At 32.8% G+C, this 12628-nt stretch overlaps 1 protein-coding gene across 5 annotated transcripts in view; it reads right to left on the bottom strand.

Moving 5' to 3' along the window:
* Positions 1-10791: 10791 nt before the first annotated feature.
* Positions 10792-12628, bottom strand: part of LOC135686325 (E3 ubiquitin-protein ligase FANCL) — a 40244-nt gene continuing 38407 nt past the window's right edge. For 4 of the 5 annotated variants that reach the window (XM_089110503.1, XM_089110502.1, XM_089110501.1 and 1 more), the window contains exons 16-17: positions 12135-12206; positions 10792-11675 (exon numbers count right to left, since the gene is read on the bottom strand). In XM_089110503.1, coding sequence (XP_088966629.1) covers positions 11640-11675; positions 12135-12206 — 108 coding nt within the window. In that variant the 3' untranslated portion in view covers positions 10792-11639. The remainder of the gene's footprint in view (positions 11676-12134; positions 12207-12628) is intronic. The other variant, XM_065202533.2, reaches the window with a different exon arrangement.

Genomic DNA, 12628 nt, shown 5'->3' with positions numbered 1-12628 from the left:
GGATAAAAAAATTCTTGGTCAAAAATCGGGCATTTTGGTAAGGCTATAGCCTTGCCTTTTTTACTGAAAATCCTTGTCAATAATAGTGCATTTTTAAGCAAAAGAAGTCCTTCATCAGAGTCGTGAGCTAATTTAAACGTATCTATGCTTCATTTAGAGTTGATTGAGGCAGGTTTTGGATAAGAAAATTCTTGGTCAAAAATCGGGCATTTTGGTAAGGCTATAGCCTTGCCTTTTTTACTGAAAATCCTTGTCAAAAATAGTGCATTTTTAAGCAAAAGAACTCCTTCATCAGAGTCGTGAGCTAATTTAAACGTATTTATGCTTCATTTAGAGTTGATTGAGGCAGATTTCGGATAAAAAAATTCTTGGTCAAAAATCGCGTATTTTGGTAATGCCATAGCCTTGCCTTTTTTACTGAAAATCCTGATTGAAATGACTGCTTTCTTAAAGCAAAAAAACTCCTTCAATAGAGTCGAGAGCTGATTTAATTGTATTTATGCTTCATTCAGAGTTGATTGAGGCAGATTTTGGATAAAAAAATTCTTGATCAAAAATCGGGCATTTTGGTAAGGCTATAGCCTTGCCTTTTTACTGAAATTCCTAATCGAAAAGCCTGCATTTTTAAAGCAAAAAACTCCTTCAATAGAGTCAAGAGCTAATTTAAACGTATTTATTCTTCATTTAGAGTTGATTGAGGCAAGTTTTGGATAAAAAAATTCTTGGTCAAAAATCGGGCATTTTGGTAAGGCTATAGCCTTGCCTTTTTACTGAAATTCCTAATCGAAAAGCCTGCATTTTTAAAGCAAAAAAACTCCTTCAATAGAGTCAAGAGCTAATTTAAACGTATTTATGCTTCATTTAGAGTTGATTGAGGCAGGTTTTGGATAAAAAAATTCTTGGTCAAAAATCGGGCATTTTGGTAAGGCTATAGCCTTGCCTTTTTTACTGAAAATCCTTGTCAATAATAGTGCATTTTTAAGCAAAAGAAGTCCTTCATCAGAGTCGTGAGCTAATTTAAACGTATCTATGCTTCATTTAGAGTTGATTGAGGCAGGTTTTGGATAAAAAAATTCTTGGTCAAAAATCGCGTATTTTGGTAAGGCTATAGCCTTGCCTTTTTTACCGAAAATCCTCATTGAAATAACTGCTTTCTTAAAGCTAAAAAACTCCTTCAATAGAGTCGAGAGCTGATTCAATTGTATTTATGCTTCATTCAGAGTTGATTGAGGCAGATTTTGGATAAAAAAATTCTTGGTCAAAAATCGGGCATTTTGGTAAGGCTATAGCCTTGCCTTTTTTACTGAAAATCCTTATCAAGAACACATAATTTTTTAGGCAAGATATCTCATTCAATAGAGTCAAGAGCTAATTTAAACGTATTTATGCTTGATTAAGGATTAATTAAGGCAAATTTTGGATAAAAAATTCTTGGTCAGAAATCGCGTATTTTGGTAAGGCTATAGCCTTGCCTTTTTTACTGAAAATCCTTGTCGAAAAGAGTGCATTTTTAAGCAAAAGAACTCCTTCAATAGAGTCGAGAGCTAATTTAAACGTATTTATGCTTCATTTAGGGTTAATTGAAGCAAGTTTTGGATAAAAAAATTCTTTGTTAAAAATCGCGTATTTTGGTAAGGCTATAGCCTTGCCTTTTTTATTGAAAATCCTGATTGAAATGACTGCATTTTTAAAGCAAAAGAACTCCTTAAATAGAGTCGAGAGCTAATTTAAACGTATTTATGCTTCATTTAGGGTTGATTGAGGCAGATTTTGGATAAAAAAATTCTTGGTCAATAATCGGGCATTTTGGTAAGGCTATAGCCTTGCCTTTTTGCTGAAATTCCTAATCGAAAAGCCTGCATTTTTAAAGCAAAAAAACTCCTTCAATAGAGTCAAGAGCTAATTTAAACGTATTTATGCTTCATTTAGAGTTGATTGAGGCAGGTTTTGGATAAAAAAATTCTTGGTCAAAAATCGGGCATTTTGGTAAGGCTATAGCCTTGCCTTTTTTACTGAAAATCCTTGTCAATAATAGTGCATTTTTAAAGCAAAAAAACTCCTTCAATAGAGTCGAGAGCTAATTTAAACGTATTTATGCTTCATTTAGGGTTAATTGAAGCAAGTTTTGGATAAAAAAATTCTTGGTCAAAAATCGGGCATTTTGGTCAGGCTGAAAGAACTCCTTCATCAGAGTCGAGAGCTAATTTAAACGTATTTATGCTTCATTTAGAGTTGATTGAGGCAGGTTTTGGATAAAAAAATTCTCGGTCAAAAAGCGCCTATTTTCGTAAGGCTATAACCTTGCCTTTTTTCCTGAAAATCCTTGTCGAAAATAGTGCATTTTTAAAGCAAAAGAACACTTTCAATCGAGTCGAGAGCTAATTTAAACGTATTTATGCTTCATTTAGGGTTGATTGAGGCAGATTTTGGATAAAAAAATTCTTGGTTAAAAATCGGGCATTTTGGTAAGGCTATAGCCTTGCCTTTTTCCTGAAATTCCTAATCGAAAAGCCTGCATTTTTAAAGCAAAAAAACTCCTTCAATAGAGTCAAGAGCTAATTTAAACGTATTTATTCTTCATTTAGAGTTGATTGAGGCAAGTTTTGGATAAAAACATTCTTGGTCAAAAATCGGGCATTTTGGTAAGGCTATAGCCTTGCCTTTTTTACTGAAAATCCTTGTCAATAATAGTGCATTTTTAAGCAAAAGAACTCCTTCATCAGAGTCGTGAGCTAATTTAAACGTATTTATGCTTCATTTAGAGTTGATTGAGGCAGGTTTTGGATAAAAAAATTCTCGGTCAAAAAGCGCCTATTTTTGTAAGGCTATAACCTTGCCTTTTTTCCTGAAAATCCTTGTCGAAAATAGTGCATTTTTAAAGCAAAAGAACACTTTCAATCGAGTCGAGAGCTAATTTAAACGTATTTATGCTTCATTTAGGGTTGATTGAGGCAGATTTTGGATAAAAAAATTCTTGAACAAAAATCGGGCATTTTGGTAAGGCTATAGCCTTGCCTTTTTACTGAAATTCCTAATCGAAAAGCCTGCATCTTTAAAGCAAAAAACTCCTTCAATAGAGTCAAGAGCTAATTTAAACGTATTTATTCTTCATTTAGAGTTGATTGAGGCAAGTTTTGGATAAAAAAATTCTTGGTCAAAAATCGGGCATTTTGGTAAGGCTATAGCCTTGCCTTTTTTACTGAAAATCCTTGTCGAAAATAGTGCATTTTTAAGCAAAACAACTCTTTCAATCGAGTCGAGAGCTAAATTAAACGTATTTATGCTTCATTTAGGGTTGATTGTGGCAGATTTTGGATAAAAAAATTCTTGGTCAAAAATCTGGCATTTTCGTAAGGCTATAGCCTTGCCTTTTTACTGAAAATCCTTGTCGAAAATAGTGCATTTTTAAAGCAAAAGAACTCCTTCAATCGAGTCGAGAGCTAATTTAAACGTATTTATGCTTTATTTAGGGTTGATTGAGGCAGGTTTTGGATAAAAAAATTCTTGGTCAAAAATCGGGCATTTTGGTAAGGCTATAGCCTTGCCTTTTTTACTGAAAATCCTTGTCAAAAATAGTGCATTTTTAAGCAAAAGAACTCCTTCATCAGAGTCGTGAGCTAATTTAAACGTATTTTTGCTTCATTTAGAGTTGATTGAGGCAGATTTTGGATAAAAAAATTCTTGGTGAAAAATCGCGTATTTTGGTAAGGCTATAGCCTTGCCTTTTTTACTGAAAATCCTGATTGAAATGACTGCTTTCTTAAAGCAAAAAAACTCCTTCAATAGAGTCGAGAGCTGATTTAATTGTATTTATGCTTCATTCAGAGTTGATTGAGGCAGATTTTGGATAAAAAAATTCTTGGTCAAAAATCTGGCATTTTCGTAAGGCTATAGACTTGCCTTTTTACTGAAAATCCTTGTCGAAAATAGTGCATTTTTAAGCAAAACAACTCCTTCAATAGAGTCGAGAGCTAATTTAAACGTATTTATGCTTCATTTAGGGTTGATTGAGGCAAGTTTTGGATAAAAAAATTCTTGGTCAAAAATCGCGTATTTTGGTAAGGCTATAGCCTTGCCTTTTTACTGAAATTCCTTATCGAAACGCCTGCATGTTTAAAGCAAAAGAACTCTTTCAATCGAGTCGAGAGCTAAATTAAACGTATTTATGCTTCATTTAGGGTTGATTGAGGCAGATTTTGGATAAAAAAATTCTTGGTCAAAAATCTGGCATTTTCGTAAGGCTATAGCCTTGCCTTTTTACTGAAAATCCTTGTCGAAAATAGTGCATTTTTAAGCAAAACAACTCCTTCAATCGAGTCGAGAGCTAATTTAAACGTATTTATGCTTTATTTAGGGTTGATTGAGGCAGGTTTTGGATAAAAAAATTCTTGGTCAAAAATCGGGCATTTTGGTAAGGCTATAGCCTTGCCTTTTTTACTGAAAATCCTTGTCAAAAATAGTGCATTTTTAAGCAAAAGAACTCCTTCATCAGAGTCGTGAGCTAATTTAAACGTATTTATGCTTCATTTAGAGTTGATTGAGGCAGATTTTGGATAAAAAAATTCTTGGTCAAAAATCGCGTATTTTGGTAATGCTATAGCCTTGCCTTTTTTACTGAACATCCTTGTCAAAAATAGTGCATTTTTAAGCAAAAGAACTCCTTCATCAGAGTCGTGAGCTAATTTAAACGTATTTATGCTTCATTTAGAGTTGATTGAGGCAGATTTCTGATAAAAATATTCTTGGTCAAAAATCGCGTATTTTGGTAATGCTATAGCCTTGCCTTTTTTACTGAAAATCCTGATTGAAATGACTGCTTTCTTAAAGCAAAAAAACTCCTTCGTTAGTGTCGAGAGCTGATTTAATTGTATTTATGCTTCATTCAGAGTTGATTGAGGCAGATTTTGGATAAAAAAATTCTTGGTCAAAAATCGCGTATTTTGGTAATGCTATAGCCTTGCCTTTTTTACTGAAAATCCTGATTGAAATGACTGCTTTCTTAAAGCAAAAAAACTCCTTCAATAGAGTCGAGAGCTAATTTAAACGTATTTATGCTTTATTTAGGGTTGATTGAGGCAGGTTTTGGATAAAAAAATTCTTGGTCAAAAATCGCGTATTTTGGTAATGCTATAGCCTTGCCTTTTTTACTGAACATCCTTGTCAAAAATAGTGCATTTTTAAGCAAAAGAACTCCTTCATCAGAGTCGTGAGCTAATTTAAACGTATTTATGCTTCATTTAGAGTTGATTGAGGCAGATTTCTGATAAAAAAATTCTTGGTCAAAAATCGCGTATTTTGGTAATGCTATAGCCTTGCCTTTTTTGCTGAAAATCCTGATTGAAATGACTGCTTTCTTAAAGCAAAAAAACTCCTTCGTTAGTGTCGAGAGCTGATTTAATTGTATTTATGCTTCATTCAGAGTTGATTGAGGCAGATTTTGGATAAAAAAATTCTTGGTCAAAAATCGCGTATTTTGGTAATGCTATAGCCTTGCCTTTTTTACTGAAAATCCTGATTGAAATGACTGCTTTCTTAAAGCAAAAAAACTCCTTCAATAGAGTCGAGAGCTAATTTAAACGTATTTATGCTTTATTTAGGGTTGATTGAGGCAGGTTTTGGATAAAAAAATTCTTGGTCAAAAATCGCGTATTTTGGTAATGCTATAGCCTTGCCTTTTTTACTGAAAATCCTTGTCAAAAATAGTGCATTTTTAAGCAAAAGAATTCCTTCATCAGAGTCGTGAGCTAATTTAAACGTATTTATGCTTCATTTAGAGTTGATTGAGGCAGATTTTGGATAAAAAAATTCTTGGTCAAAAATCGCGTATTTTGGTAATGCTATAGCCTTGCCTTTTTTACTGAAAATCCTTGTCAAAAATAGTGCATTTTTAAGCAAAAGAACTCCTTCATCAGAGTCGTGAGCTAATTTAAACGTATTTATGCTTCATTTAGAGTTGATTGAGGCAGATTTCTGATAAAAAAATTCTTGGTCAAAAATCGCGTATTTTGGTAATGCTATAGCCTTGCCTTTTTTACTGAAAATCCTGATTGAAATGACTGCTTTCTTAAAGCAAAAAAACTCCTTCGTTAGTGTCGAGAGCTGATTTAATTGTATTTATGCTTCATTCAGAGTTGATTGAGGCAGATTTTGGATAAAAAAATTCTTGGTCAAAAATCGCGTATTTTGGTAATGCTATAGCCTTGCCTTTTTTACTGAAAATCCTGATTGAAATGACTGCTTTCTTAAAGCAAAAAAACTCCTTCAATAGAGTCGAGAGCTGATTTAATTGTATTTATGCTTCATTCAGAGTTGATTGAGGCAGATTTTGGATAAAAAAATTCTTGGTCAAAAATCGCGTATTTTGGTAATGCTATAGCCTTGCCTTTTTTACTGAAAATCCTGATTGAAATGACTGCTTTCTTAAAGCAAAAAAAACTCCTTCAATAGAGTCGAGAGCTGATTTAATTGTATTTATGCTTCATTCAGAGTTGATTGAGGCAGATTTTGGATAAAAAAATTCTTGATCAAAAATCGGGCATTTTGGTAAGGCTATAGCCTAGCCTTTTTACTGAAATTCCTAATCGTAAAGCCTGCATTTTTAAAGCAAAAAAACTCCTTCAATAGAGTCAAGAGCTAATTTAAACGTATTTATTCTTCATTTAGAGTTGATTGAGGCAAGTTTTGGATAAAAAAATTCTCGGTCAAAAAGCGCCTATTTTCGTAAGGCTATAACCTTGCCTTTTTTACTGAAAATCCTTGTCGAAAATAGTGCATTTTTAAAGCAAAAGAACTCTTTCAATCGAGTCGAGAGCTAATTTAAACGTATTTATGCTTCAATTAGGGTTAATTGAAGCAAGTTTTGGATAAAAATATTCTTGGTCAAAAATCGGGCATTTTGGTAAGGCTATAGCCTTGCCTTTTTTACTGAAAATCCTTGTCGAAAATAGTGCATTTTTAAGCAAAACAACTCCTTCAATAGAGTCGTGAGCTAATTTAAACGTATTTATGCTTCATTTAGAGTTAATTGAAGCAAGTTTTGGATAAAAATATTCTTGGTTAAAAATCGCGTATTTTGGTAAGGCTATAGCCTTGCCTTTTTTACTGAAAATCCTTATCAAAAAGACTTCATTTTTTAGGAAAAAATCTTATTCAATAGAGTCCAGAGCTGACTTCAACGTATTTATGCTTCATTTAGAGTTAATTGAAGCAAGATTTGGATAAAAAAATTATTGGTTAAAAATCGCGTATTTTGGTAAGGTTATAGCCTTGCCTTTTTTACTGAAAATCCTTATCGAAAAGACTTCATTTTTTAGGAAAAAATCTTATTCAATAGAGTCCAGAGCTGACTTAAACGTATTTATGCTTCATTTAGAGTTAATTGAAGCAAGATTTGGATAAAAAAATTCTTGGTTAAAAATCGCGTTTTTTGGTAAGGCTATAGCCTTGCCTTTTTTACTGAAAATCCTTATCGAAAAGACTTCATTTTTTAGGAAAAAATCTTATTCAATAGAGTCCAGAGCTGACTTAAACGTATTTATGCTTCATTTAGAGTTAATTGAAGCAAGTTTTGGATAAAAAAATTCTTGGTTAAAAATCGCGTATTTTGGTAAGGCTATAGCCTTGCCTTTTTTACTGAAAATCCTTATCGAAAAGACTCCATTTTTTAGGAAAAAATCTTATTCAATAGAGTCCAGAGCTGACTTAAACGATTTATGCTTCATTTAGAGTTGATTGAGGCAAGTTTTTGATTCTTGGAAAAAATTCTTGGTCAAAAATCGCGTATTTTGGTAATGCTATAGCCTTGCCTTTTTTACTGAAAATCCTGATTGAAATGACTGCTTTTTTAAAGCAAAAAAACTCCTTCGTTAGTGTCGAGAGCTGATTTAATTGTATTTATGCTTCATTCAGAGTTGATTGAGGCAGATTTTGGATAAAAAAATTCTTGGTCAAAAATCGCGTATTTTGGTAATGCTATAGCCTTGCCTTTTTTACTGAAAATCCTGATTGAAATGACTGCTTTCTTAAAGCAAAAAAACTCCTTCAATAGAGTCGAGAGCTGATTTAATTGTATTTATGCTTCATTCAGAGTTGATTGAGGCAGATTTTGGATAAAAAAATTCTTGGTCAAAAATCGCGTATTTTGGTAATGCTATAGCCTTGCCTTTTTTACTGAAAATCCTGATTGAAATGACTGCTTTCTTAAAGCAAAAAAAAACTCCTTCAATAGAGTCGAGAGCTGATTTAATTGTATTGATGCTTCATTCAGAGTTGATTGAGGCAGATTTTGGATAAAAAAATTCTTGATCAAAAATCGGGCATTTTGGTAAGGCTATAGCCTTGCCTTTTTACTGAAATTCCTAATCGAAAAGCCTGCATTTTTAAAGCAAAAAAACTCCTTCAATAGAGTCGAGAGCTGATTTAATTGTATTGATGCTTCATTCAGAGTTGATTGAGGCAAGTTTTGGATAAAAAAATTCTTGGTCAAAAATCGGGCATTTTGGTAAGGCTATAGCCTTGCCTTTTTTACTGAAAATCCTTGTCGAAAATAGTGCATTTTTAAGCAAAACAACTCCTTCAATAGAGTCGTGAGCTAATTTAAACGTATTTATGCTTCATTTAGAGTTAATTGAAGCAAGTTTTGGATAAAAATATTCTTGGTTAAAAATCGCGTATTTTGGTAAGGCTATAGCCTTGCCTTTTTTACTGAAAATCCTTATCAAAAAGACTTCATTTTTTAGGAAAAAATCTTATTCAATAGAGTCCAGAGCTGACTTAAACGTATTTATGCTTCATTTAGAGTTAATTGAAGCAAGATTTGGATAAAAAAATTCTTGGTTAAAAATCGCGTTTTTTGGTAAGGCTATAGCCTTGCCTTTTTTACTGAAAATCCTTATCGAAAAGACTTCATTTTTTAGGAAAAAATCTTATTCAATAGAGTCCAGAGCTGACTTAAACGTATTTATGCTTCATTTAGAGTTAATTGAAGCAAGTTTTGGATAAAAAAATTCTTGGTTAAAAATCGCGTATTTTGGTAAGGCTATAGCCTTGCCTTTTTTACTGAAAATCCTTATCGAAAAGACTCCATTTTTTAGGAAATAATCTTATTCAATAGAGTCCAGAGCTGACTTAAACGATTTATGCTTCATTTAGAGTTGATTGAGGCAAGTTTTTGATTCTTGGAAAAAATTCTTGGTCAAAAATCGCGTATTTTGGTAATGCTATAGCCTTGCCTTTTTTACTGAAAATCCTGATTGAAATGACTGCTTTTTTAAAGCAAAAAAACTCCTTCGTTAGTGTCGAGAGCTGATTTAATTGTATTTATGCTTCATTCAGAGTTGATTGAGGCAGATTTTGGATAAAAAAATTCTTGGTCAAAAATCGCGTATTTTGGTAATGCTATAGCCTTGCCTTTTTTACTGAAAATCCTGATTGAAATGACTGCTTTCTTAAAGCAAAAAAACTCCTTCAATAGAGTCGAGAGCTGATTTAATTGTATTTATGCTTCATTCAGAGTTGATTGAGGCAGATTTTGGATAAAAAAATTCTTGGTCAAAAATCGCGTATTTTGGTAATGCTATAGCCTTGCCTTTTTTACTGAAAATCCTGATTGAAATGACTGCTTTCTTAAAGCAAAAAAAAACTCCTTCAATAGAGTCGAGAGCTGATTTAATTGTATTGATGCTTCATTCAGAGTTGATTGAGGCAGATTTTGGATAAAAAAATTCTTGATCAAAAATCGGGCATTTTGGTAAGGCTATAGCCTTGCCTTTTTACTGAAATTCCTAATCGAAAAGCCTGCATTTTTAAAGCAAAAAAACTCCTTCAATAGAGTCGAGAGCTGATTTAATTGTATTGATGCTTCATTCAGAGTTGATTGAGGCAAGTTTTGGATAAAAAAATTCTTGGTCAAAAATCGGGCATTTTGGTAAGGCTATAGCCTTGCCTTTTTTACTGAAAATCCTTGTCGAAAATAGTGCATTTTTAAGCAAAACAACTCCTTCAATAGAGTCGTGAGCTAATTTAAACGTATTTATGCTTCATTTAGAGTTAATTGAAGCAAGTTTTGGATAAAAATATTCTTGGTTAAAAATCGCGTATTTTGGTAAGGCTATAGCCTTGCCTTTTTTACTGAAAATCCTTATCAAAAAGACTTCATTTTTTAGGAAAAAATCTTATTCAATAGAGTCCAGAGCTGACTTAAACGTATTTATGCTTCATTTAGAGTTAATTGAAGCAAGATTTGGATAAAAAAATTCTTGGTTAAAAATCGCGTTTTTTGGTAAGGCTATAGCCTTGCCTTTTTTACTGAAAATCCTTATCGAAAAGACTTCATTTTTTAGGAAAAAATCTTATTCAATAGAGTCCAGAGCTGACTTAAACGTATTTATGCTTCATTTAGAGTTAATTGAAGCAAGTTTTGGATAAAAAAATTCTTGGTTAAAAATCGCGTATTTTGGTAAGGCTATAGCCTTGCCTTTTTTACTGAAAATCCTTATCGAAAAGACTCCATTTTTTAGGAAATAATCTTATTCAATAGAGTCCAGAGCTGACTTAAACGATTTATGCTTCATTTAGAGTTGATTGAGGCAAGTTTTTGATTCTTGGAAAAAATTCTTGGTCAAAAATCGCGTATTTTGGTAAGGCCTTGCCTTTTTACTGAAATCCTTATCGAAAACACTGCATTTTTAAAGAAAAAAACTCCTTCGATAGAGTCAAGATAAGATTAACACGTTTTTATGCCTCATTTAGAGTGTATTGAGGAAAGTTTTGGATAAAAATTTTTTTTGTCAAATACCGCGTATTTTGGTAAGGCTATATCGTTGCCTTTTTAACGAATATCCTTATCAAGAACACTGCATTTTTAGAGCAGAAAAACTCTGTTTATAGAGTCGAGAGCTGATTCAAACGTATTCATGCTTTTTTTAGAGTTGTTTGAGGCAAGTTTTGGATGAAAAAATTATTCATTAAAAACCTGGTACCTTTGTAAGGCTTGGAAAATTGATGAAATTTGCAATATTTTTTTTGTCAATAATAACTTCCCTTTAACCGTCGATGGTCAGAAATATGCAACAGCAACTGGAAAGCTGTTATGGTGATGGCAGAAAGGAATAAAAATGATGTTTTCATCCGACCTTCTTGTGGTAAGAAATTTAAGCCTAGAGGCTTGAAGAATTGATCATTTGGAGTATTGCAAAACTGAATTTTTTGCTGTAAAGTCTCTTGGAAATACATCTCACGCACAGGAAGAAAAGGGTTTAGTTCTTGAGCTTTTAAAACTCCCTTCACTTATTTCATCCACCCTTTTTTTCGTTCTTGGCAGATAGAAGTAGTTAAGTTTTCTGTTGTTGAGCATGGGTTCCCTGAAGAGCGGAAAGATTTCGTCATGAAATTGGGCGCATTTACTCGGGCCTTCTTTTCATGTCCCAACTGGAAAGAGTCCGTAACTGCAAAAATTCAGAAAGTTTGGCCAAACAAATTTTCTGTTTTTTCTGGGTTTTAAATTAAAAATGCAATGCTTTTCTATTCCATTCAAAATACTAACAAACTGTTTTGAAATTCGTAAAGATACCTGATGTTTGCGTAGAAAATATGGTTTTCCAGAAACTAAAACAGTTATCCAATACGTGGTGCCTCTTGAATTATTTCGATTTCTTTGACATCTTTACTGTCATTGGCTAAAACAAACAAAAATTCAGCATGAAAAGGTTAATCTTAACAGAGGGGAACTGAGTCAGTGTTGGCCGTATAGATAATTAGATAAACCGAAAATGTTTTGATTAAAGAATAGCTATCGTGAAGGCCTTTTAAAAGAATAGTTTTCTTAATAGGTTCTAATACACTGAAAGGTTCCTAGCATATATTAATTGTTGGCACAGTCACTTGCTCTAAGGAAAAACGCTTTTGAGTGACGCCTCTAAAGGCTGGTGTCTTAATTTATAAATTTCAAAGATTGGATCTTGCAATATTTATATAAGGCTTGCAGTATTTACTATATTAAAAAATTCACAGCGCCTTCAACAAGTCGCATGGTAGGCCAGTTACTTCAGCAACTAGGTATAAAAAGTCAATAACTTGTGCAACGGACAGTGAAACAGAAAATGGTTGATTTTTGCCTGAAGAACTTCCAGACTTACCGTAGAACAGTAAGGGCATTCACCAAACATAACATTGAAACTTTGTCGAAAGTTTGGCAAGGAACGGAACCACTAGGTGAAAGAGAATCGTGAAAAGAAGTGTTATTTTAGTTTACATGCTGTGACTATATGTAGAAAAACACATCTTCAAATAAAAAAACTTTCTCAACAAGATCTAATCATGCAAATACGAAGATAAAAAACTTCTAAAAAAACTTGCAATTTGCATATAAGATTTGAATGCATAATTAGAAAATGTTGCAATACTTTTATGAAAGCTTCATTGGAAGTTATCAGAATAGGTTACAAGTTTATTAGAGGAAAATTATATCAGTAAATCATTCTACAAAGGTTTACTTTAGAGAAGAACCATGCTTTGCTGCAGCAGCAAAAAGGGTTGTATTTTGTATAATCAAAGTCTTATGACCATCTATGATACCTTGGAATTTGCTGATCGCGGCATATTTTATAAAAAAAGGCTGTAAACCAGTGTT

The sequence above is a fragment of the Rhopilema esculentum genome, chromosome 10 (assembly GCF_057945365.1).
Source record: "Rhopilema esculentum isolate cy_ngs chromosome 10, ASM5794536v1, whole genome shotgun sequence".
Taxonomy (NCBI): domain Eukaryota; kingdom Metazoa; phylum Cnidaria; class Scyphozoa; order Rhizostomeae; family Rhizostomatidae; genus Rhopilema; species Rhopilema esculentum.
Note: the sequence above shows the minus strand (reverse complement) of the source record. Positions and strands in the feature narration are given on the sequence as shown.